Raw genomic sequence first — 25802 nt, 5'->3', positions numbered from 1 at the left:
GTCCGAGTCTCTGGAAGAGACTCTTGACTCAATAACTATAGATGAGATTTCAAATAAGCTTAAAACCCTTAAGCTAGCTAATTCATTTATTTCAGATGCCGTAGTACATTTAACTAAACTTACGGCTAAGAATTCCGGATTCGCCATTCAGGCACGTAGAGCACTGTGGCTAAAATCCTGGTCAGCTGATGTTACTTCTAAATCTAAATTACTTAACATACCTTTCAAAGGGCAGACCTTATTCGGGCCCGGTTTGAAAGAAATTATCGCTGACATTACAGGAGGTAAAGGCCATGCCCTGCCTCAAGACAGAGCCAAACCTAGGGCTAGACAGTCTAATTTTCGTGCCTTTCGTAACTTCAAGGCAGGAGCAGCATCAACTTCTTCTGCACCAAAGCAGGAAGGAGCTGTTGCTCGCTACAGACAAGGCTGGAAACCTAACCAGTCCTGGAACAAGGGCAAGCAGGCCAGAAAACCTGCTGCTGCCCCTAAGACAGCATGAATTGAGGGCCCCCGATCCGGGAACGGATCTAGTGGGGGACAGACTTTCTCTCTTCGCCCAGGCTTGGGCAAGAGATGTCCAGGATCCCTGGGCGTTAGAGATCATATCTCAGGGATATCTTCTGGACTTCAAAACCTCTCCCCCAAAAGGGAGATTTCATCTTTCAAGGTTGTCAACAAACCAAATAAAGAAAGAGGCGTTTCTACGCTGTGTACAAGATCTTTTGCTAATGGGAGTGATCCACCCGGTTCCGCGGTCGGAGCAAGGACAGGGGTTTTACTCAAATCTGTTTGTGGTTCCCAAGAAAGAAGGAACCTTCAGACCAATCTTGGATTTAAAGATCTTAAACAAATTCCTAAGAGTTCCATCGTTCAAAATGGAAACTATCCGGACAATCTTACCCATGATCCAAAAGGGTCAGTACATGACCACAATGGATTTAAAGGACGCTTACCTTCACATACCGATTCACAAAGATCATTACCGGTATCTAAGGTTTGCCTTCCTAGACAGGCATTACCAGTTTGTAGCTCTTCCATTCGGATTGGCTACGGCTCCAAGAATCTTCACAAAGGTTCTGGGCGCTCTTCTGGCGGTACTAAGACCGCGAGGAATTTCGGTGGCTCCGTACCTAGACGACATTCTGATACAAGCGTCAAGCTTTCAAACTGCCAAGTCTCATACAGAGTTAGTACTGGCATTTCTAAGGTCGCATGGGTGGAAGGTGAACGAAGAGAAAAGTTCTCTCTTTCCACTCACAAGAGTTCCCTTCTTGGGGACTCTTATAGATTCTGTAGAAATGAAGATCTACCTGACAGAAGGCAGGTTAATAAAGCTTCAAAATGCTTGCCGTGTCCTTCATTCCATTCAACACCCGTCAGTGGCTCAATGCATGGAGGTAATCGGCTTAATGGTAGCGGCAATGGACATAGTACCCTTTGCACGCCTACATCTCAGACCACTGCAATTGTGCATGCTAAGTCAGTGGAATGGGGATTACTCAGATTTGTCCCCTACTCTGAATCTGGATCAAGAGACCAGAAATTCTCTTCTATGGTGGCTTTCTTAGATCTCATGGCATCTCGCCAGAATGCCAAGCTTCCTTGTTATGGGTCCAGGTCCAGGGACCCGGGAGCGGTCCTGGTAGATGCTTTGACAGCACCTTGGACCTTCGGGATGGCTTATGTGTTTCCACCCTTCCCGATGCTTCCTCGATTGATTGCCAGGATCAAACAGGAGAGAGCATTGGTGATTCTAATAGCGCCTGCGTGGCCACGCAGGACCTGGTATGCAGATCTAGTGGACATGTCATCCTGTCCACCTTGGTCTCTGCCTCTGAGACAGGACCTTCTAATTCAGGGTCCTTTCAAACATCAAAATCTAATTTCTCTGAAGCTGACTGCTTGGAAATTGAACGCTTGATTTTATCAAAGCGTGGATTTTCGGAGTCAGTAATTGATACCTTAATACAGGCTAGGAAACCTGTTACCAGAAAGATTTACCATAAAATATGGCGTACATACTTACATTGGGGCAAATCTAAGAGTTACTCATGGAGTAAGGTTAGGATTCCTAGGATATTGTCTTTTCTACAAGAGGGTTTAGAAAAGGGTTTATCTGCTAGTTCCTTAAAGGGACAGATCTCAGCTCTGTCCATTCTTTTACACAAACGTCTGTCAGAAGTTCCAGACGTTCAGGCTTTTTGCCAGGCTTTGGCCAGGATTAAGCCTGTGTTTAAAACTGTTGCTCCACCATGGAGCTTAAATTTAGTTCTTAACGTTTTACAGGGTGTTCCGTTTGAGCCCCTTCATTCCATTGATATTAAATTGTTATCTTGGAAAGTTCTGTTTTTAATGGCTATTTCCTCGGCTCGTAGAGTCTCTGAGTTATCAGCCTTACATTGTGATTCTCCGTATCTGATTTTTCATTCAGATAAGGTAGTTCTGCGTACTAAACCTGGGTTCTTACCTAAGGTTGTCACTAACAAGAATATCAATCAAGAGATTGTTGTTCCATCATTGTGTCCTAACCCTTCTTCAAAGAAGGAACGACTTCTGCACAATCTAGATGTAGTCCGTGCCCTGAAATTTTATTTACAGGCAACTAAAGATTTTCGCCAAACTTCTTCCCTGTTTGTCGTTTATTCTGGACAGAGGAGAGGTCAAAAAGCTTCTGCTACCTCTCTCTCTTTTTGGCTTTGTAGCATAATACGTTTAGCCTATGAGACTGCTGGACAGCAGCCTCCTGAAAGAATTACAGCTCATTCTACTAGAGCTGTGGCTTCCACTTGGGCCTTTAAGAATGAGGCATCTGTTGAACAGATTTGCAAGGCTGCAACTTGGTCTTCTCTTCTTACTTTTTCCAAATTTTACAAATTTGACACTTTTGCTTCTTCGGAGGCTGTTTTTGGGAGAAAGGTTCTTCAGGCAGTGGTCCCTTCCGTATAAAGATCCTGCCTGTCCCTCCCGTCATCCGTGTACTTTAGCTTTGGTATTGGTATCCCAGAAGTAATGATGACCCGTGGACTGACTACACTTAACAGGAGAAAACATAATTTATGCTTACCTGATAAATTCCTTTCTCCTGTAGTGTAGTCAGTCCACGGCCCGCCCTGTTTTTTATGGCAGGTCTAAATTTTTAAATTATACTCCAGTCACCACTGCACCCTATAGTTTCTCCTTTCTCGTTTGGTTTTCGGTCGAATGACTGGGTGTGACGTAGAGGGGAGGAGCTATATAGCAGCTCTGCTTGGGTGATCCTCTTGCACTTCCTGTTGGGGAGGAGTTAATATCCCAGAAGTAATGATGACCCGTGGACTGACTACACTACAGGAGAAAGGAATTTATCAGGTAAGCATAAATTATGTTATTTCTCTTCTATCAATTCTATCTAACTATCAATCTATGTATATCTATCTATACTATCTATCTATCTTCTGTCCAGACTGTTTTGAGACAGCAACTTGTGTTTTGTACAAATTTGAAGTAGGAGGACAGACCAATCACAGGGATTAAACTGCGAAGAATAGTAATACTTAAGAAAACCTAGTTATACCAGTACCACCATGGGTCCCAGACCGCATGTTTTGTTGTTATACTTTGTCAGGGTAACCATGCAGGCCATATAGACCTCCCTTGATAGGGTAAGTAACAGGGATTAAAGTGCAAAGAATAGTACAACTTAACACAACCTAGTTAACATTAATAGTGGTCCCCAGACTGCATGTCTTGTTATTAGATTTTGCCAGGATAATCAGCCAGGCCATATAGACCGCCCCCGATAGGGGGAGTAACAGGGATTGAAGTGATAAGAATAGTAAAAATTAACATAACCTAGTTAACAGTGGTTCCCAGACCGCATGTCTTGTTTTTATACTTTGTCAGGGTAATCATGCAGGCCATATAGACCTCCCTTGATAGGGGGAGTAACAGGGATTACAGTTCTAAGAATAGTACTACTTAACACAACCTAGTTACCATGGGTCCCAGACCAGATATTTTGTTGTTATACTTTGTCAGGGTAATCATGCAGGCCATATAGAACTCCACCGAAAGGGGGAGTAAGAGGGATTAAAGTGCTAAGAAAAGTTTTACTTAACACAACCTAATTACCATGGATCCCAGACCACGTGTCTTGTTGTTATACTTTGTCAGGGTAATCATACACGCCATATAGACCTCCACCGATAGGAGGAGTTACAGGGCTGAAAGTGCTAAGAATAGTACTACTTAACACAACCTAGTTACCATGGGTCCCAGACCGCGTGTCTTGTTGTTATACTTTGTCATGGTAATCATGCAGGCCATATAGACCTCCACCGATAGGAGGAGTTACAGGGATGAAAGTGCTAAGAATAGTACTACTTAACACAACCTAGTTACCATGGATCCCAGACCGCATGTTTAATTATTATACTTTGTCAGGGTAATTATATATCTAACAAATCTATTTATCTTCTATCGATTCTATCTAACTATCAATCTATGTATATCTATCTATCTATCCTATCTATCTATCTTGTGTCCGGACTGTTTTTAGACAGCCACTTGTGTTTTTGACAAATTTGAAGTAGGAGGACAGACCAATCATCTTCTTCCATCTCCCGGTTCCAAAAATGCAGGCCATATAGACCTCCCCCGATAGGGGGAGTAACAGGTTGTAGTAAACTGCTAAGAATAGTACTACTTAACACACCACAGGTCATAGACCGCATGTCTTATTGTTATACTCTGTCAGGGAAATTATATATATTTCAAATCTATCTATTTATCAGATCGATTGAACTATCAAACGTATCTATCAAATGTATATTGCATCTATTGATCGATGTAATTCATATCTATAGAATGTATATTACATCTTTTGGTTGATGTAATTCGTATCTTTCAAATGTATATTGCATCTTTGGATCGATAACATTCGTATCTATCAAATGGATATTGCATCTATTGATCGATGTAATTCGTATCTATCAAATGTATATTGCATCTATTGATCTATGTAATTTGTATCGATCATATGTATATTGCATCGATTGAGCTATAAATATAAAAAGAGAGAGAGATGCACTCAGCTGAGACAGAACAAAAGCTGGAAAAACTTCCGTGCCTGTTCATTTCTCCAACATTGGTGTGTCCGGTCCACGGCGTCATCCATTACTTGTGGGATATTCTCCTCCCCTACAGGGAAAGGCAAGGAGAGCACACAGCAGAGCTGTCCATATAGCTCCCCCTCTAGCTCCGCCCCCCCAGTCATTCTCCTTTCCGCTCTGAACAAGTAGCATCTCCTCGGGGATGGTGAGGAGTTTGTGGTGTTAGTTGTAGTTTTTTATATCTTCTATCAAGAGTTTGTTATTTTAAAATAGTGCTGGCTTGTACTATTTACTCTACAACAGAAAAGTGATGAAGATTTCTGTTAAGAGGAATATGATTTTAGCACAAGTAACTAGAATCCATTGCTGTTACCACGCAGGACTGTTGAAACCAGAGAACTTCAGTTGGGGGTAACAGTTTGCAGACTCATCTGCTTCAGGTATGACTAGTCTCCTTCTAACAACACAGGCTAATGCTAGATGACAGTCATTTTTCCCCTCAGGGAAAATGGTAAGCCATTTTTCTTTCACCTCAGCAAAAAAGATAACAGGCTTCCCCTTTTTGATTTTTATGCTGATAGACACTGTTAGGGGCAAAATCGATTGGTTTTTATTACAATATCATGGCATTTGAACTGTTTTATAAGCTCATATACACTTGTGAACGTTTTTTATTGATCTGGCATGTTTTAGACACCTAAATCTAGTCAGGAAGGCCCCTTCACTCTAGTGTGCTGAGGGAGGAAGCCTCATTTTGGTGCTTCAGCTGTGCAGTTGATTTCAAGGCAGTGCATGCAGTTTTCATGTGAGAGGGTCCTGTGACTCAGAAAGTGACCCCAGAAGGCTTATTTCTGTGGATGATTGACCCCTAAGGAAGGTAAAATGCTGCAGCAATACTGTAGCAGGGATTGTAGTGTATAAAAACGGTTAAATCCAACAATTAGCTCTGGTTTGCTTGTTTTAAGAGCTAGAGTCTCCATATTTGCTGTGCAATACTTTCTAAGCATTAAGACACTGGGGTCCAAATTTCATAAAAATCGGATATTGCCTTCATAGTTTTTTGAACATTCAGAAATAAAGTGTGTAATTTTATTATTTAAAGAGACAGTAACGTTTTTGTTTAAAATCGTTTTTATTGCATTGTTTGCCTGCCTAAATCTGTTTAACATGTCTATGCCATCAGATAACCTATGTTCTGTGTGTGTAGAGACAAATGTGTTCCCCCTTTGAGTGTTTGTGATAATTGTGCCATAGCGTCCAAACAAAATAAGGACAGCTCTGTTACATTTCATAATGTTGCCCAAGATAATTTATCTAATGAAGGTAGTGAGGATAATTCTACATCCTCTCCTTCTGTGTCTACACCAGCTTTGCCCGCGCAGGCGACACCTAGCGCGCCAGTGCTTATTTCTATGCAACAATTAACAGCAGTAGTGGATAATTCTATAGCAAATCTTTTATCCAAACTGCCAGCATTTCAGAGAAAGCTTGATTGTTCAGTTTTAAATACAGATAAAAAAAGGATGAACAATCAGACGCTGACGATGCCTTATCTATTTTACCCTCACATCAATCGGAATTGGCTGTGAGGGAAGGGCTGTCTGAGGGTGAAATTTCAGACTCAGGAAAAATTTCTCAACAGGCAGAACCTGATATAGTAGCATTTAAATTTAAGCTAGAACATCTCCGCGCTTTGCTTAAGGAGGTATTAGCTACTCTGGATGACTGTGATTCTGTAGTAGTACCAGAGAAGTTGTGCAAATTGGACAAATTTTTAGAGGTCCCAGTGCACGAAGACGCTTTTCCAATACCCAAGAGGGTAGCGAGCATAGTGGATAAGGAGTGGGAGAAGCCAGGTGTACCCTTTGCCCCACCTCCTATATTTAAGAAAATGTTTCCCATAGTAGACCCTAGAAGGGACGCATGGCAGACGGTCCCGAAGGTTGAGGGAGCTGTTTCAACACTAGCGAAGCGCACAACTATTCCTATAGAGGACAGCTGCGCTTTCAAAGATCCTATGGATAAAAATTGGAAGGATTGCTTAAAAAGATTTTTCTTCAACAAGGGTTCATCCTTCAACCAGCTACGTGTGTTATTACTGTCACTTCAGCGGCGTCCTTTTGGTTCGAGGAACTAGAAAGGTCGCTCCAGAAAGAGACTTCCTATGAAGAAGTCATGGACAGAATTCACGCATTAAAGTTAGCTAATTCCTTTATATTGGATGCCGCTTTTCAAATAACGAAATTGGCGGCGAAAAACTCAGGTTTTGCTATAGTAGCGCGGAGGGCGCTTTGGCTAAAATCCTGGTCGGCAGATGTGTCGTCCAAGACTAAGTTACTTAATATTCCTTTCAAGGGTAAGACCCTTTTTGGGCCGGAATTGAAGGAAATTATTTCAGACATCACTGGGGGTAAGGGCCATGCCCTCCCACAGGATAGGCCTTTTAAGGCTAAGAACAAGTCTAATTTTCGTTCCTTTCACAATTTCAGGAACGGACCGGCTAATAACTCCACTGCCGCTAGACAAGAAGGTAACGCGGCCCAGCCCAAACCCGCTTGGAAGCCCATGCAAGGCTGGAACAAGGTTAAACAGACCAAGAAACCTGCTGCTGCTACCAAGACAGCATGAAGGGGTAGCCCCCGATCCGGGACCGGATCTGGTAGGGGGCAGACTATCTCTCTTCGCTCAGGCTTGGGCAAGAGATGTTCCGGATCCCTGGGTACTAGAAATAGTCTCCAAGGGATACCTGCTAGAGTTCAAGGGACTTCCTCCAAAGGGAAGATTCCACCTGTCTCACTTATCTTCAGACCAGATAAAGAAACAGGCATTCTTACATTGTGTAAGAGACCTATAAAAGATGGGAGTGATAAACCCAGTCCCCTCCGGGGAACAATGTCTAGGTTTTTACTCAAACCTGTTTGTGGTTCCCAAAAAAGAGGGAACTTTCAGGCCAATCCTGGATTTAAAGATATTAAACAATTTCCTCAGAGTTCCATCCTTCACGTGGCTCTTCCATTCGGTTTAGCCACCGCTCCCAGAATTTTCTCAAAGGTGCTAGGGTCCCTTCTAGCGGTCCTAAGGCCGAGGGGCATCGCTGTAGCACCTTATCTAGACGACATCCTAATCCAAGCGTCATTTCTTTCCAAAGCGAGGGCCCACACAGACATTGTGTTGGCTTTTCTCAGATCTCACGGGTGGAAGGTGAACATAGAAAAGAGTTCACTGTCACCGTCCACAAGGGTTCCTTTTCTGGGAACAATAATAGATTCTATGGAAATGAAGATCTTCCTGACAGAAGTCAGAAAGTTAAAGCTTCTAAACGCTTGTCGAGTTCTTCATTCTATTCCTCAACCCTCCATAGCTCGGTGCATGAAAGTAATAGGACTAATGGTCGCAGCAATGGACGTGGTTCCTTTTGCTCGAATTCATCTAAGACCATTACAGCTGTGCATGCTCAATCAGTGGAATGGGGACTATACAGACTTGTCTCCCCAAATTCAAGTAGACCAGGTAACCAGGGACTCACTTCTCTGGTGGTTGACCCAGGATCACCTGTCTCAGGGAATGAGTTTCCGCAGACCGGAGTGGGTCATTGTCACGACCAACGCCAGCCTCTTGGGGTGGGGCGCGGTCTGGGACTCCCTGAAAGCTCAGGGCCTATGGTCTCGGGAAGAGTCGCTTCTCCCGATAAACATTTTGGAACTAAGAGCAATATTCAATGCGCTCCTGGCTTGACCTCAGCTAGCGAAAGCCAGGTTCATAAGATTTCAGTCGGACAACATAACGACTGTTGCGTACATCAATCATAAGGGGGGAACAAAGAGTTCCCTAGCGATGAAGGAAGTAACCAAGATCATCCAATGGGCAGAGAATCACTCCTGCCATCTATCTGCTATTCACATCCCAGGAGTAGACAACTGGGAGGCGGACTATTTGAGTCGTCAGACTTTCCATCCGGGGGAGTGGGAACTCCACCCGGAGGTCTTTGCTCAGTTAACCCAATTATGGGGCATTCCAGACATGGATCTAATGGCGTCCCGTCAGAACTTCAAGATTCCTTGTTACGGGTCCAGATCCAGGGATCCCAAGGCGATTCTAGTGGATGCATTAGTGGCGCCTTGGTCGTTCAACCTAGCGTATGTGTTTCCACCGTTTCCTCTCCTTCCCAGGCTCATAGCCAGGATCAAACAGGAAAAGGCCTCGGTGATTCTGATAGCTCCTGCGTGGCCACGCAGGACTTGGTATGCAGACCTGGTGAATATGTCATCGGCTCCACCATGGAAGCTACCTTTGAGACAGGATCTTCTAGTACAAGGTCCATTCGAACATCCAAATCTAGTTTCTCTGCAGCTGACTGCTTGGAAATTGAACGCTTGATTTTATCCAAACGTGGGTTTTCGAATTCTGTGATAGATACTCTGGTCCAAGCCAGAAAACCTGTGACTAGAAAGATTTACCATAAAATTTGGCGTAAATATATCTGTTGGTGTGAATCCAAGGGATTCTCCTGGAGTAAAATAAAAATTCCAAGGATTCTCTCCTTTCTCCAAGAAGGTTTGGATAAAGGGTTGTCCGCTAGTTCTCTAAAGGGACAGATTTCTGCTTTATCTGTCTTGTTTCACAAATGACTGGCAGCTGTGCCAAATGTACAAGCTTTTGTTCAGGCTTTGGTTAGAATCAAGCCTGTTTACAGAACCATGACTCCTCCTTGGAGTCTAAATTTAGTTCTTTCAGTTCTTCAAGGGGTTCCGTTTGAACCTTTACATTCCATAAATATTAAGTTATTATCTTGGAAAGTTCTGTTTTTGGGTGCTATTTCTTCTGCTAGAAGAGTTTCTGAATTATCCGCTTTGCAGTGTAATCCACCCTATCTGGTTTTCCATTCAGATAAGGTTGTTTTGCGTACTAAGCCTGGTTTTCTTCCAAAAGTTGTTTCCAACAAGAATATTAACCAGGAAATAGTTGTTCCTTCTCTGTGTCCGAAACCAGTTTCAAAGAAGGAACGTTTATTACACAATTTAGATGTTGTTCGTGCTTTAAAGTTCTATTTAGAAGCAACAAAAGATTTTAGACAAACCTCATCTTTGTTTGTCGTTTACTCTGGTAAGAGGAGAGATCAAAAAGCTACTGCTACCTCTCTCTCTTTCTGGCTAAAAAGCATTATCCGATTGACCTATGAGACTGCCGGACGACAGCCTCCTGACCGAATCACAGCTCACTCTACTAGGGCTGTGGCTTCCACATGGGCCTACAAGAACGAGGCTTCTGTTGATCAGATATGTAAGGCAGCGACTTCGTATTCTCTGCACACTTTTGCCAAATTCTACAAATTTGATACTTATGCTTCTTCGGAGGCTATTTTTGGGAGAAAGGTTTTGCAAGCCGTGGTGCCTTCCATTTAGGTAACCTGATTTGCTCCCTCCCTTCATCCGTGTCCTAAAGCTTTGGTATTGGTTCCCACAAGTAATGGATGACGCCGTGGACCGGACACACCAATGTTGGAGAAAACATAATTTATGCTTACCTGATAAATTACTTTCTCCAACGGTGTGTCCGGTCCACGGCCCGCCCTGGTTTTCCTAATCAGGTTGAAAATTTTTTTGTCTTTATACACTACAGTCACCACGGCACCCTATAGTTTCTCCTTTTTCTCCTAACCGTCGGTCGAATGACTGGGGGGCGGAGCTAGAGGGGGAGCTATATGGACAGCTCTGCTGTGTGCTCTCCTTGCCTTTCCCTGTAGGGGAGGAGAATATCCCACAAGTAATGGATGACGCCGTGGACCGGACACACCGTTGGAGAAAGTAATTTATCAGGTAAGCATAAATTCTGTTTTTTGGGTGCCACTCAGGGTGCATACTCTTTTAGCACACTATGCCCCTTCACAGAGAAAAAATATCCTTTAGCATATCAGTCTGACCCTGCCCAATGACAGTCCAGCACCGAAATACCAGGCAATTCTTCTCTGAACAAGAGTATGCACCCTGAGTGGCACCCTATAATAAAATGAACAGGTACAGAAGTTTTTCCAGCTTTTGTTCTGTCTCAGCTGAGTGCATCTCTTTCTCTTTTTATATTTATGCAAATTGCTCTTGGGTCTCCCTAAGAGTAAAAGGGGAAACCAGCCGTGGACTCCTTGCACACATGCCCTTAGAGAGATGCGACTGCACCTCACTGACGAGGCCCACAGAAGGCCGAAACGATCGTCTGGGGTTGTTGTTTCTCTTGTTCAGAGAAGAATTTCCTGGTATTTCGGTGCTGGACTGTCATTGGGCAGGGTCAGACTGATATGCTACAGGATATTTTTTCTCTGTGAAGGGGCATAGTGTGCTAAAAGAGTATGCACCCTGAGTGGCACCCTATAATAAAATGAACAGGCATGGAAGTTTTTCCAGCTTTTGTTCTGTCTCAGCTGAGTGCATCTCTCTCTCTTTTTATATTTATGCAAATTGCTCTTGGGTCTCCCTAAGAGTAAAAGGGGAAACCAGCCGTGGACTCCTTGCACACATGCCCTTAGAGAGATGCGACTGCACCTCACTGACGAGGCCCACAGAAGGCCGAAAACGATCGTCTGGGGTTGTTGTTTCTCTTGTTCATAGAAGAATTGCCTGGTATTTCGGTGCTGGACTGTCATTGGGCAGGGTCAGACTGATATGCTACAGGATATTTTTTCTCTGTGAAGGGGCATAGTGTGCTAAAAGAGTATGCACCCTGAGTGGCACCCTATAATAAAATGAACAGGCACGGAAGTTTTTCCAGCTTTTGTTCTGTCTCAGCTGAGTGCATCTCTCTCTCTTTTTATATCGATTGAGCTATGTAATCTATGTATCTATCTATCAAATCTATCTATCTCGTGGACTGTTTGCGGTGCGTTACACTTGGAGTTTGCTCTGTCACTGTGAATCGGCCGTAACACTTACACTACCTGATAGATACGACATCATAACTGATGTTTTAAAGCATGTTATTGCAAACAATTTGGGAATGTTAGGTGATTTAGGCCCTTTATGGGTTAAAAGCAGACTCTGCATCAACTATGTAATTTTCCATGGGAGTTTTGACATGGAACCCCCTCCAGCATGCCACAGTCCCGGTGTTAGTCCCCTTGAAACAACTTTTCCATCACTATTGTGGCCAGAAAGAGTCCTTGTAGGTTTTAAAGTTTGCCTGCCTATTGAAGTCAATGGCGGTTCGCCGGTTCGCGAACAATACCGGAACTTCGAGTCTGCCGTTCGCGAACCGAAATTTTTAAGTTCGCGACATCACTAATGGTAGCTTGTTATAATCAATACAATAAAGATCCGGTTTTCCTTTCGCTTACCCTATAGAGAAAGCTGGTCGATTATGAAGCCGTTCCGACACTTGTTCACTGTTGCTGATAGATTTTAAGCACCGTAGAATTTCCTGTGTCACTTGACTTGCTCTACGGCTCACTGTAAGGGTAAAATACATTACAGCTTAGGGTTTCCGCAACGCGTTTCGGCTCTCCGATGCAGCCTTTGTCAAGCAGTACTGCTTGACAAAGGCTGCATTGGACAGCCGAAAAGCGTTGCGGAAACCATGAGTTGTATTGTTTTTGACTCTTACAGTGACACCGGAGAGTCAGCGGTGCTCAAAATCTATCAGCAGCAGCAGTGAACAAGTGTCGACACGGCTTGATATTCAGCTTTCTCTATAGGCTAAGGGAAAGGAAAACCGGATCTACATTGTATCGATAAAAACAAGCTACCATTTGCCCTCTACTGAAACTTTTAGAGATTCTTTTTTCCGGGATTCAGATAGAGCATTCAATTTCTTCTGTTAAGTGTGATCAGTCCACGGGTCATCATTACTTCTGGGATATTACTCCTCCCCAACAGGAAGTGCAAGAGGATTCACCCAGCAGAGCTGCATATAGCTCCTCCCCTCTACGTCACTCCCAGTCATTCTCTTGCACCCAACGACTAGATAGGATGTGTGAGAGGACTATGGTGATTATACTTAGTTTTATATCTTCAATCAAAAGTTTGTTATTTTAAAATAGCACCGGAGTGTGTTATTACCTCTCTGGCAGAGTTTGAAGAAGAATCTACCAGAGTTTTGCTATGATTTTAGCCGGAGTAGTTAAGATCATATTGCTGTTCTCGGCCATCTGAGGAGTGAGGTAAACTTCAGATCAGGGGACAGCGGGCAGATGAATCTGCATAGAGGTATGTAGCAGTTTTTATTTTCTGACAATGGAATTGATGAGAAAATCCTGCCATACCGATATAATGTCATGTATGTATACTTTACACTTCAGTATTCTGGGGAATGGTACTTCACTAGAATTACACTGTAAGAAATACATAAAGCTGTTTAATAACTAGAGATTATGTTTAACGTTTTTGCTGGAATGTAAAATCGTTTTCATTTGCTGAGGTACTGTGTGAATAAATGTTTGGGCACTATTTTTCCACTTGGCAGTTGCTTAATCTGTTTTTCTGACAGTTTCTGTTCTCCATCACTGCTGTGTGTGAGGGGGAGGGGCCGTTTTTTGGCGCTTTTACTATGCATCAAATAATTTCACGTCAGCAACTCAATTGTATTCCCCTGCATGATCCCCGGTTCATCTCTACAGAGCTCAGGGGTCTTCAAAACTTATTTTGAGGGAAGGTAATTTCTCTCAGCAGAGCTGTGAGAATTATAGTTTGACTGAGATAAAAAACGTTTATTTCTGTAATTTGTTTCCTGCTTTCAGAATTTGTTATCCTTGCTAATGGGATTAAACCTCTTGCTAAAGTTGTGTTGTTTACAAGGATGCGGCTATAACACTGTTTCAATTTATTAATTTTTCAAATGTCATAGATCTTCTGTGCTTCTTAAAGGCACAGTACGTTTTAATATTATCTCTATATGAATTGTATTTCCAAGTTGCAAGTTTACTTTGCTAGTGTGTTAAACATGTCTGATTCAGAGGATGATACCTGTGTCATTTGTTGCAATGCCCAAAGTGGAGCCCAATAGAAATTTATGTACTAACCTGTATTGATGCTACTTTAATAAAAGTCAATCTGTACAAATTGAACAAATTTCACCAAAACAACGAGGGGAGAGTTATGCCGACTAACTCGCCTCACGTGTCAGTACCTACATCTCCCGCTCAGAGGGAGGTGCGTGATATTGTAGCGCCGAGTACATCTGGGCGGCCATTACAAATCCACATTACAGGATTATGGCTACTGTTATGACTGAGGTTTTGGCTAAATTACCAGAACTAAGAGGTAAGCGTGATCAATCTGGGGTTGAGAACAGAGTGCGCTGATAATATTAGGGCCATGTCAGACACCTGCGTCACGGTGGCAGAACATGAGGACGGAGAACTTCATTCTGTGGGTGACGGTTTGATCCAAACAGACTGGATTCAGATATTTCAAATTTTAAATTCTAACTGAAAACCTCTGTGTATTACTAGGGGAGGTGTTTAGCGGCTCTGAATGATTGTAACACAGTTGCAATACCAGAGAAATGTGTAGGTTGGATAAATATTTTTGCCAGTGGTACGACGAGTACTTGAGGTTTTTCCTATACCTAAGAGACTTACTGAAACTTGTTACTAAGGAGTGGGATAGACCGGTGTGCCGTTCTCACCCCCTCCGATATTTAGAAAAATGTTTCCAATAGATGCCACCAACAAGGGTACTTATGGCAAAACGGTCCCTAAGGTTGGAGGGAGCAGTTTCTACCTTAGCTAAGCGTACCCACTATCCCGGTGGAGGATAGCTGTGCTTTTTCAGATCCAATGGATAAAAAGTTAGAGGGTACCTTAAGAAAATGTTTGTTCAACAAGGTTTTATATTGCAACCCTTGCCATGCATTGCGCCGATCACGGCCCTGCCAGCGGCATTCCTGGATTGAGTCTCTGGAAGAGAACATTGGTTAGTACTCTGGACGGACATTACGGACAGGCTTAGAGTCCTTAAACTAGCTAATTCATTCATTTCGGAGGCCGTAGATACATACTTACTAAACCTTACGGCGAAGAATTCAGGATTCTGCCATTCAGGCACGCAGGAGGCACTGTGGCTAAAATCCTGGTCAGCTGATGTTACTTCTAAGTCTAAATTTGCTTAATATACCTTTCAAGGGCAGACCCTTATTCGGGCCCGGGTTGAAAGAGATTATCGCTGACATTACAGGAGGTAAGGCCATGCCCCTGCCTCAGGACAAAGCCAAAGCCAAGACTAGACAGTCTAATTTTCGTTCCCTTTCGTAATTTCAAAGCAGGAGCAGCATCAACTTCTCTGCACCAAAACAGGAAGGAGCTGTTGCTCGCTACAGACAAGGCTGGAACCTAACCAGTCCTGGAACAAGGGCAAGCAGACTAGGAAACCTGCTGCTGCCCCTAAAACAGCATGAATTGAGGGCCCCCCCCCCCACCGATCCGGGATCGGATCTAGTGGGGGGCCCAGACTTTCTCTCTTCGCCCAGGCTTGGGCAAGAGATGTTCAGGATCCCTGGGCGCTAGAGATAATATCTCAGGGATACCCTTCTGGACTTCAAATTACTCTCCTCCAAGAGAGAGATTTCATCTGTCAAGATTGTCAACAATCCAGACAAAGAAAGAGGCGTTTCTACGCTTGCGTACAAGAGCTCTTGTTAATGGGAGTAATCCATCCAGTTCCACGATCGGAACAGGGACAGGGGTATTTACTCAATCTGTTTGTGGTTCCCAAAAAAGAGGGAACTTTCAGGACCAATCCTGGACTTAAAGATCCTAAACAAATTCCTAAGAGTTCCATCGTTCAAGATGGAGGACTATTCGGACAATTTTACCTATGATCCAAGAGGGTCAATACATGACCACTGTAGATTTAAAAGATGCTTACCTTCACATACCGATTCACAAAGATCATTATCGGTAACCTAAGGTTTGCCTTCCTAGACAGGCATTACCAGTTTGTGGCTCTTCCATTCGGATTGGCTACAGCTCCAAGAATCTTCACAAAGGTTCTGGGTGCTCTTCTGGCGGTACTAAGACCGCGGGGAATCTCGGTAGCTCCATACCTAGACGACATTCTGATACAAGCTTCAAGCTTTCAAACTGCCAAGTCTCATACAGAGTTAGTGCTGGCATTTCTAAGGTCACATGGATGGAAGGTGAACGAAAAGAAAAGTTCACTCGTTCCACTCACAAGAGTTCCCTTCCTGGGGGACTCTTATAGATTCTGTAGAAATGAAGATTTACCTGACAGAGGACAGGCTAACAAGACTTCAAAGTGCCTTGCCGCACCCTTCATTCCATTCAACACCCCGTCAGTGGCTCAATGCATGGAGGTAATCGGCTTAATGGTAGCGGCAATGGACATAGTACCCTTTGCACGCTTACACCTCAGACCACTGCAAATGTGCATGCTAAGTCAGTGGAATGGGATTACTCAGACTTATCCCCTTCTCTGAATCTGGATCAAGAGACCAGAAATTCTCTTCTATGGTGGCTTTCTCGGCCACATCTGTCCAGGGGGATGCCATTCAGCAGACCAGACTGGACAATTGTAACAACAGACGCCAGCCTTCTAGGTTGGGGTGCCGTCTGGAATTCTCTGAAGGCTCAGGGACAATGGAGTCAGGAGGAGAGTCTCCTGCCAATAAACATTCTGGAATTGAGAGCAGTTCCTCAATGCCCTCCTGGCTTGGCCCCCAGTTGACAACTCGGGGGTTCATCAGGTTTCAGTCGGACAACATCACGACTGTAGCTTACATCAACCATCAGGGAGGGACAAGAAGCTCCCCTAGCTATGATGGAAGTATCAAAGATAATTTGTTGGGCAGAGTCTCACTCTTGCCACCTGGTCAGCAATCCACATCCGGGATGTGGAGAACTGGAGGCGGATTTCTTAAGTCGTCAGACTTTTCATCCGGGGGACGTGGGAACTTCATCCGGAGGTCTTTGCCAAATACTTCGACGTTGGGGCAAACCAGAGATAGATCTCATGGCGTCTCGACAGAACGCCAAGCTTCCTCGTTAGGGTCCAGATCCAGGGATCCCAGGAAGCAGTCCTGATAGATGCTCTGACAGCACCTTGGGACTTCAGGATGGCTTACGTGTTTTACACCCCTTCCCGTTGCTTCCTCGATTGATTGCCAGAATCAAACAAGAGAGGCATCAGTGATTCTAATAGCACACTGCGTGGCCACGCAGGACTTGGTATGCAGACCTGGTGGACATGTCATCCTGTCCACCCTGGTCTCTACCTCTGAAACAGGACCTTCTGATACAGGGTCCCTTCAAACATCAAAATCTAACTTCTCTGAAGCTGACTGCTTGGAAATTGAACGCTTGATTTTATCAAGACGTGGATTTTCTGAGTCAGTTATTGATACCTTAATACAGGCTAGGAAACCTGTTACCAGAAAGATTTACCATAAGATATGGCCGTAAATACCTATATTGGTGTGAATCCAAAGGTTACTCTTGGAGTAAGGTTAGGTTCCTAGGATATTGTCTTTTCTACAAGAAGGTTTAGAAAAGGGTTTATCTGCTAGTTCATTAAAGGGACAGATCTCAGCTCTGTCCATTCTGTTACACAAACGTCTGTCAGAAGTTCCTGACGTCCAGGCTTTTTGTCAGGCTTTGGCCAGAATTAAGCCTGTGTTTAAAACTGTTGCTCCACCATGGAGTTTAAACCTTGTTCTTAATGTTTTACAGGGCGTTCCGTTTGAACCCCTTCATTCCATTGATATAAAGTTGTTATCTTGGAAAGTTCTATTTTTAATGGCTATTTCCTCGGCTCGAAGAGTCTCTGAATTATCAGCCTTACATTGTGATTCTCCTTATTTGATTTTTCATTCGGATAAGGTAGTCCTGCGTACTAAACCTGGGTTCTTACCTAAGGTAGTTACTAACAGGAATATCAATCAAGAGATTGTTGTTCCTTCTTTATGCCCAAATCCTTCTTCAAAGAAGGAACGTCTACTGCACAACCTGGATGTAGTCGTGCTCTAAAATTTTACTTACAGGCAACTAAGGAATTTCGACAAACGTCTTCTCTGTTTGTCATTTACTCTGGGCAGAGGAGAGGTCAAAAAGCTTCCGCTACCTCTCTTTCTTTTTGGCTTCGTAGCATAATTCGTTTAGCTTATGAGACTGCTGGACAGCAGCCTCCTGAAAGAATTACAGCTCATTCTACTAGAGCTGTGGCTTCCACTTGGGCCTTCAAGAATGAGGCCTCTGTTGAACAGATTTGCAAGGCTGCAACTTGGTCTTCGCTTCATACTTTTTCCAAATTTTACAAATTTGACACTTTTGCTTCATCGGAGGCTATTTTTGGGAGAAAGGTTCTTCAGGCAGTGGTTCCTTCTGTATAAAGAGCCTGCCTATCCCTCCCGTCATCCGTGTACTCTTTGCTTTGGTATTGGTATCCCAGAAGTAATGATGACCCGTGGACTGATCACACTTAACAGAAGAAAACATAATTTATGCTTACCTGATAAATTCCTTTCTTCTGTAGTGTGATCAGTCCACGGCCCGCCCTGTTTTTAAGGCAGGGTAAATATTTTTTAATTTATACTCCAGTCACCACTTCACCCTTGGCTTTTCCTTTCTCGTTGGTCCTTGGTCGAATGACTGGGAGTGACGTAGAGGGGAGGAGCTATATGCAGCTCTGCTGGGTGAATCCTCTTGCACTTCCTGTTGGGGAGGAGTAATATCCCAGAAGTAATAATGACCCGTGGACTGATCACACTACAGAAGAAAGGGAATTTATCAGGTAAGCTTAAATTATGTTTTTTAAGCCACTGTCTAAGGAATGTAAATCTTAGAAGCCAGCCCATTTTAGGTTCAGCACCATGGATAGTGCTTGCTTATTGGAGGCTTACATTTACCCACCAATAAACAAACATAACCCAGGTTCTCAACCAAAAATGGGCCAGCTCCTATGCATCATATTCCTGCTTTTTAAATGAAGATAGCAAGAGTATGAACAAAAATTGATAATAGGAGTAAATTAGAAAGTTGCTTAAAATTGCACGCTCAATCTGAACCATTAAAAAAATGGATTTAGTGTCCCTTTAAGGTACTGTGCACATACAAAAGTACCTCATACACTGAGCGGTACTTTGGTTAGAAGACCACTTTTATATCCACAAGGATTTGTATTACAAATTGCTGTCCTTTCACCCTAAAGGGGGAGGAACTGCTGTTTATCTTCTGGTGTTTACCAGAACCCACCAGTCACCTGATTTTATATGTGATTTTATTGCTAATGTGATTAAGTTTTTTATTTGATAGTATTTTTTCCATATGATTAATATCTTAAAGGGACATAATACTCATATGCTAAATCACTTGAAACTGATGCAGTATAACTGTAAAAAGCTGACAGGAAAATATCACCTGAGCATCTCTATGTAAAAAAGGACAATATTTTACCTCACAATTTCCTCAGCTCAGCAGAGTAAGTTCTGTGTAAAAAGTTATACTCAGCTGCTCCCAGCTGCAGGTAAAAAAATTAAAAAAATTAAGAAATGAACAGCAGCCAATCAGCATCAGCAGTGCTGAGGTCATGAACTCTTACTGTGATCTCATGAGATTTGACTTAACTCTCATGAGATTTCATAGTAAGCTTCCTTTACCTGATTGGTGAAATAATATGAGAGTTCTCACTGCTCATTCTTTCAGTTGTCCCAGGACAGACATACTAATATGCTGCTTAGAAGTCCTTTACAATGGGAGGTGGCTACTGAGGAACTTTTGAGGTAAAATATCTTTCTTTTTTACATAGAGATATTCAGGTGATATTTTCTAATCCGCTTTTTACAGCTATGCTTCATCTCTTTCAAGTGTTTAAACATTTGGGTATTATGGCCCTTTAAGGTTGGCCAACCAATATTTATATATCAGAGCTTTTTAAAGATAAAATCATTTCATGTTGTAGTTCTTTTTCACCATTCTATGTATATGATTGTACCATTCAATTTTTTTAACTTCCATTTGCTTTTTTTTAGCTCTTTTACTTATGTTTTTATTTCCAAAAATATCTTCATTTATAAGTACATTATAAGTCCATTTCTATAGTGTATTTCCTATTACATTATTGGGTACCCATAGCAAGATATTGCCTGTTTTAGGTGCATCCTCTGTATTGCTGTTTGTTTTGACTTGTGTAGTAGTGCCCACCAATGGAGGTACTATATTTCAGAGGATTTCTCCCACTTGCACAGATATACTAGAGATTTGTCCTGCTATCTATCTTAACAGATTGCCACCAACTGTAGACCCTGGAAACAGCCGATTTGCTAGAAAGTGCCATTACACCCCTTCAAATCATCAATGAATTTACAGGATAGTCCAGAAATTAAAGGTAAACCCAGCTTTCATACTTTTTTGTATTTACATCCCAGATAGTACTGTATATAGTTAAAACCAGAAGCTTGACCAAGAATTCCCAAACTCCACCCACAAACTTCCCATAACTGGATAAACCATTCAGCTGGAACAACCAGGCTGCCCTGGCCCAATCAGACTGCACCTACATTGCTCAGACTCTGCCCCATCTCTCTTGACATGGGCACAGTGAGATAAAGGCACAGCTTTAGGAGTATATGTGCATATTTTGGGTGATCTTTTTAGCCCATGATATCATTACATAAGAAATCACAAAAACAGATATGACTTACCACACATCCATCGAACAGGTGATGTGCCGCGTACACTGGGAGCACATAGCTGACCAGGCTGATTATCTCTCTGTAACAGAAGCAGAAAATATGCGTTGTAAAATATTGCAGGTGATCAGTGATTTCCAGTAGCGGGGCTGACACCTAAAAGTAATTTATTTAAAGGGACATAAACCCATATTTCAGATAGAACATACCATTTTCCAATATACATCTATTATCAGATTTGCTCCATTCTCTTGGCATCCTTTGTTGAAGGAGCAGCAGAGCACCACTGGGAGCTAGCTGAACACATTGGGTGAGCTAATGACAAAAGTGGTGCATTTTTGCTCCAGAGCCTACCTAGGTATGTGTTTCTTCCAAAAGATACTAAGAGAACAAATCAAATTAGATAACAGAAGTAAATTGGAAAGTTGTTTAAAATATTATCTACATTATGAAAGTTTGATTTTGACTTTACTGTCATTTTAAAGAGACTGCAATATATATATATTTCTCCAACATTGGTGTGTCCGGTCCACGGCGTCATCCATTACTTGTGGGAAATATTCTCCCCCACAGGGAAAGGCAAGGAGAGCACACAGCAAGAGCTGTCCATATAGCTCCCCCTCTGGCTCCGCCCCACAGTCATTCTCCTTGCCGCTCTGAACAAGTAGCATCTACCACGGGGATGGCGAGGAGTTTGTGGTGTTAGTTGTAGTTTTTTATTCTTCTATCAAGAGTTTGTTATTTTAAAATAGTGCTGGCTTGTACTATTTACTCTATAACAGAAAAGTGATGAAGATTTCTGTTTAAGAGGGCTATGATTTTAGCAGACAGTAACTAAAATCCATTACTGTTATCACGCAGGACTGTTGAAACAAGAGAACTTCAGTTGGGGGTAACAGTTTGCAGACTCATCTGCTTCAGGTATGACTAGTCTCCTAACAACACAGGCTAATGCTAGATGACAGTCATATTTCCCCTCAGGGGAAAAGGTAAGCCATTTTTCTTTCACCCTCAGCAAAAAGATAACAGGCTTCCCCTTTTTGTTTTTTATGCTGGTAGACACTGTTAGGAGCAAAATTGATTGGTTTTTATTACAATATGATACCATTTGAAATATTTTATAAGCTCACATACACTGGGGAACGTTTTTTATTGATCTGGCTTGTTTTAGACACCTAAATCTAGTCAGGAAGGCCCCTTCACTCTAGTGTGCTGAGGGAGGAAGCCTCATTTTGGTGCTTCAGCTGCACAGTTGATTTACAAGGCAGTGCATGCAGATAGGGTCCTGTGGCTCAGAAAGTGACTCCAAAAGGCTTTTTTTCTGTGAATGGTGACCCCTAAGGAAGGTAAAAAGCTGCAACAAGTCTGTAGCAGGATTGTAGTGTATAAAAAACGGTTAAATCCAACAATTAGCTCCGGTTTGCTTGTTTTAAGAGCTAGAGTGTCCATATTTGCTGGGGTCCAAATTTCAGAAAAATCGGATATTGCCCTCATAGTTTTTTGAACATTCAGAAATAAATGTGTCATTTTATTATTTAAAGAGACAGTAACGTTTTTGTTTAAAATCGTTTTTATTGCATTGTTTGCCTGCCTAAATCTGTTTAACATGTCTATGCCATCAGATAACCTATGTTCTGTGTGTGTAGAGACAAATGTGGTTCCCCCTTCGAGTGTTTGTGATAATTGCGCCATAGCGTCCAAACAAAATCAGGACAGCTCTGTTACATTTCATAATGTTGCCCAAGATGATTTATCTAATGAAGGTAGTGGGGATAGCTCTACTTCCTCTACTTCTGTGTCTACACCAGCTTTGCCCACGCAGGCGACACCTAGCGCGCCAGTGCTTATTTCTATGCAACAATTATCAGTAGTAGTGGATAATTCTATAGCAAATCTTTTATCCAAACTGCCAGCTTTTCAGAGAAAGCGTGATTGTTCAGTTTTAAATACAGATAAAAAGGATGAACAATCAGACGCTGACGATGCTTATCTATTTTACCCTCGCATCATTCGGAATTGGCCTGTAAGGGAAGGGCTGTCTGAGGGTGAAATTTCAGATTCAGGAAAAATTTCTCAACAGGCAGAACCTGATCTAGTGGCATTTAAGTTTAAACTAGAACATCTCCGCGCTTTCCTTAAGGAGGTATTAGCTACTCTGGATGACTGTGATTCCATGGTAGTACCAGAGAAGTTGTGCAAATTGGACAAATTTTTAGAGGTCTCAGTGCACGACGACGCTTTTCCAATACCTAAGAGGGTAGCGAACATAGTGGAAAAGGAGTGGGAGAAGCCAGGTGTACCCTTTGCCCCACCCCCCTATATTTAAGAAAATGTTTCCATAGTAGACCCTAGAAGGGACGCATGGCAAACGGTCCCGAAGGTTGAGGGAGCTGTTTCAACACTAGCGAAGCGCCACAACTATTCTATAGAGGACAGCTGCGCTTTCAAAGATCCAATGGATAAAAAATTGGAAGGATTGCTTAAAAGATTTTTGTTCAGCAAGGGTTCATCCTTCAACCAGCTACGTGTGTTATTACTGTCACTTCAGCTGCGTCCTTTTGGTTCGAAGAACTAGAAAGGTCGCTCCAGAAAGAGACTTCCTATGAAGAAGTCATGGACAGAATTCACGCATTAAAATGAGCTAATTCCTTTATATTGGATGCCGCCTTTCAAATAACGAAATTGGCGGCGAAAAACTCAGGTTTTGCTATAGTAGCGCGGAGGGCGCTTTGGCTAAAATCCTGGTCGGCAGATGTGTCGTCCAAGACTAAGTTACTGAATATTCCTTTCAAGGGTAAGACCTTTTTGGGCCGGAATTGAAGGAAATTATTTCAGACATCACTGGGGGTAAGGGCCCATGCCTCCCACAGGATAGGCCTTTTAAGGCTAAGAACAAGTCTAATTTTCGTTCCTTTCGCAATTTCAGGAACGGACCGGCTAATAACTCCACTGCCGCTAGACAAGAAGGTAACGCGGCCCAGCCCAAACCCGCCTTGGAAGCCCATGCAAGGCTGGAACAAGGGTAAACAAACCAAGAAACTGCTGCTGCTACCAAGACAGCATGAAGGGGTAGCCCCCGATCCGGGACCGGATCTGGTAGGGGGCAGACTATCTCTCTTCGCTCTGCTTGGGCAAGAGATGTTCTGGATCCCTGGGCACTAGAGATAGTTTCCAAGGGATACCTGTTAGAATTCAAGGGACTTCCTCCAAAGGGAAGGTTCCACCTGTCTCGCTTATCTTCAGACCAGATAAAGAAACAGGCATTCTTACATTGTGTAAGAGACCTATCAAAGATGGGAGTGATAAACCCAGTCGTCTAGGTTTTTACTCAAACCTTTTTGTGGTTCCCAAAAAGAGGGAACTTTCAGGCCAATTCTGGATTTAAAGATATTAAACAAGTTCCTCAGAGTTCCATCCTTCAAGATGGAAACCATTCGGACAATCTTACCGACAATCCAGCAGGGTCAATTTTTGACTACCGTGGATCTAAAGGATGCGTATCTGCATATCCCAATCCACAAATCTCATCATCAGTTCCTGAGGTTCGCCTTTCTGGACAAACATTACCAGTTTGTGGCTCTTCCATTCGGTTTAGCCACCGCTCCCAGAATTTTCACAAAGGTGCTAGGGTCCCTTCTAGCGGTCCTAAGGCCGAGGGGCATCGCTGTAGCACCTTATCTAGACGACATCCTAATCCAAGCGTCGTCCCTTTCCAAAGCGAGGGCTCATACAGACATTGTGTTGGCCTTTCTCAGATCTCACGGGTGGAAGGTGAACATAGAAAAAAGTTCACTGTCACCGTCCACAAGGGTTCCTTTTCTGGGAACAAAAATAGATTCTGTGGAAATGAAGATCTTTCTCACAGAAGTCAGAAAGGCAAAGCTTCTAAAAGCTTGTCGAGTTCTTCATTCTATTCCTCAACCCTCCATAGCTCAATGCATGGAAGTAATAGGACTAATGGTCGCAGCAATGGATGTGGTTCCTTTTGCTCGAATTCATCTAAGACCATTACAGCTATGCATGCTCAATCAGTGGAATGGGGACTATACAGACTTGTCTCCCCAAATTCAAGTAGATCAGGTAACCAGGGACTCACTTCTCTGGTGGTTGACCCAGGATCACCTGTCTCAGGGAATGAGTTTCCGCAGACCGGAGTGGGTTATCGTCACGACCGACGCCAGCCTCTTGGGGTGGGGCGCGGTCTGGGACTCCCTGAAAGCTCAGGGCCTATGGTCGCGGGAAGAGTCGCTTCTCCCGATAAACATTTTGGAACTAAGAGCTATATTCAATGCGCTCCTGGCTTGGCCTCAGCTAGCGGAAGCCAGGTTCATAAGATTTCAGTCGGACAACATAACGACTGTTGCGTACATCAATCATCAGGGGGGAACAAAGAGTTCCCTAGCGATGAAGGAAGTAACCAAGATAATCCAATGGGCAGAGAATCACTCCTGCCATCTATCTGCTATTCACATCCCAGGAGTAGACAACTGGGAGGCGGACTATTTGAGTCGTCAGACTTTCCATCCGGGGGAGTGGGAACTCCATCCGGAGGTCTTTGCTCAGTTAACCCAATTATGGGGCATTCCAGACATGGATCTAATGGCGTCCCGTCAGAACTTCAAGATACCTTGCTACGGGTCCAGATCCAGGGATCCCAAGGCGACTCTAGTGGATGCATTAGTGGTCGTTCAACCTAGCATATGTGTTTCCACCGTTTCCTCTCCTTCCCAGGCTCATAGCCAGGATCAAACAGGAGAAGGCCTCAGTGATTCTGATAGCTCCTGCGTGGCCACGCAGGACTTGGTATGCAGACCTGGTGAATATGTCATCGGCTCGACCATGGAAGCTACCTTTGAGACAGGATCTTCTAGTACAAGGTCCATTCGAACATCCAAATCTAGTTTCTCTGCAGCTGACTGCTTGGAAATTGAACGCTTGATTTTATCCAAGCGTGGGTTTTCAAATTCTGTGATAGATACTCTGGTCCAAGCCAGAAAACCTGTGACTAGAAAGATTTACCATAAAATATGGAAAAGTTATATCTGTTGGTGTGAATCCAAAGGATTCTCCTGGAGTAAGATTAAA

At 43.2% G+C, this 25802-nt stretch overlaps 1 protein-coding gene across 2 annotated transcripts in view; it reads right to left on the bottom strand.

The window, feature by feature from the left end:
• The window catches only part of LOC128642788 (multidrug and toxin extrusion protein 1-like), a 676487-nt gene that overhangs the window by 95047 nt on the left and 555638 nt on the right, over positions 1-25802 (bottom strand). For both annotated transcript variants that reach the window (XM_053695585.1, XM_053695586.1), the window contains exon 14: positions 20730-20799. In XM_053695585.1, coding sequence (XP_053551560.1) covers positions 20730-20799 — 70 coding nt within the window. The remainder of the gene's footprint in view (positions 1-20729; positions 20800-25802) is intronic.

The sequence above is a fragment of the Bombina bombina genome, chromosome 12 (genome assembly GCF_027579735.1).
Source record: "Bombina bombina isolate aBomBom1 chromosome 12, aBomBom1.pri, whole genome shotgun sequence".
In the NCBI taxonomy this organism is placed as follows: Eukaryota; Metazoa; Chordata; class Amphibia; order Anura; family Bombinatoridae; genus Bombina; species Bombina bombina.
The sequence above is the reverse complement of the archived record's forward strand: the minus strand, read 5'-3'. Positions and strand labels throughout refer to the sequence as shown.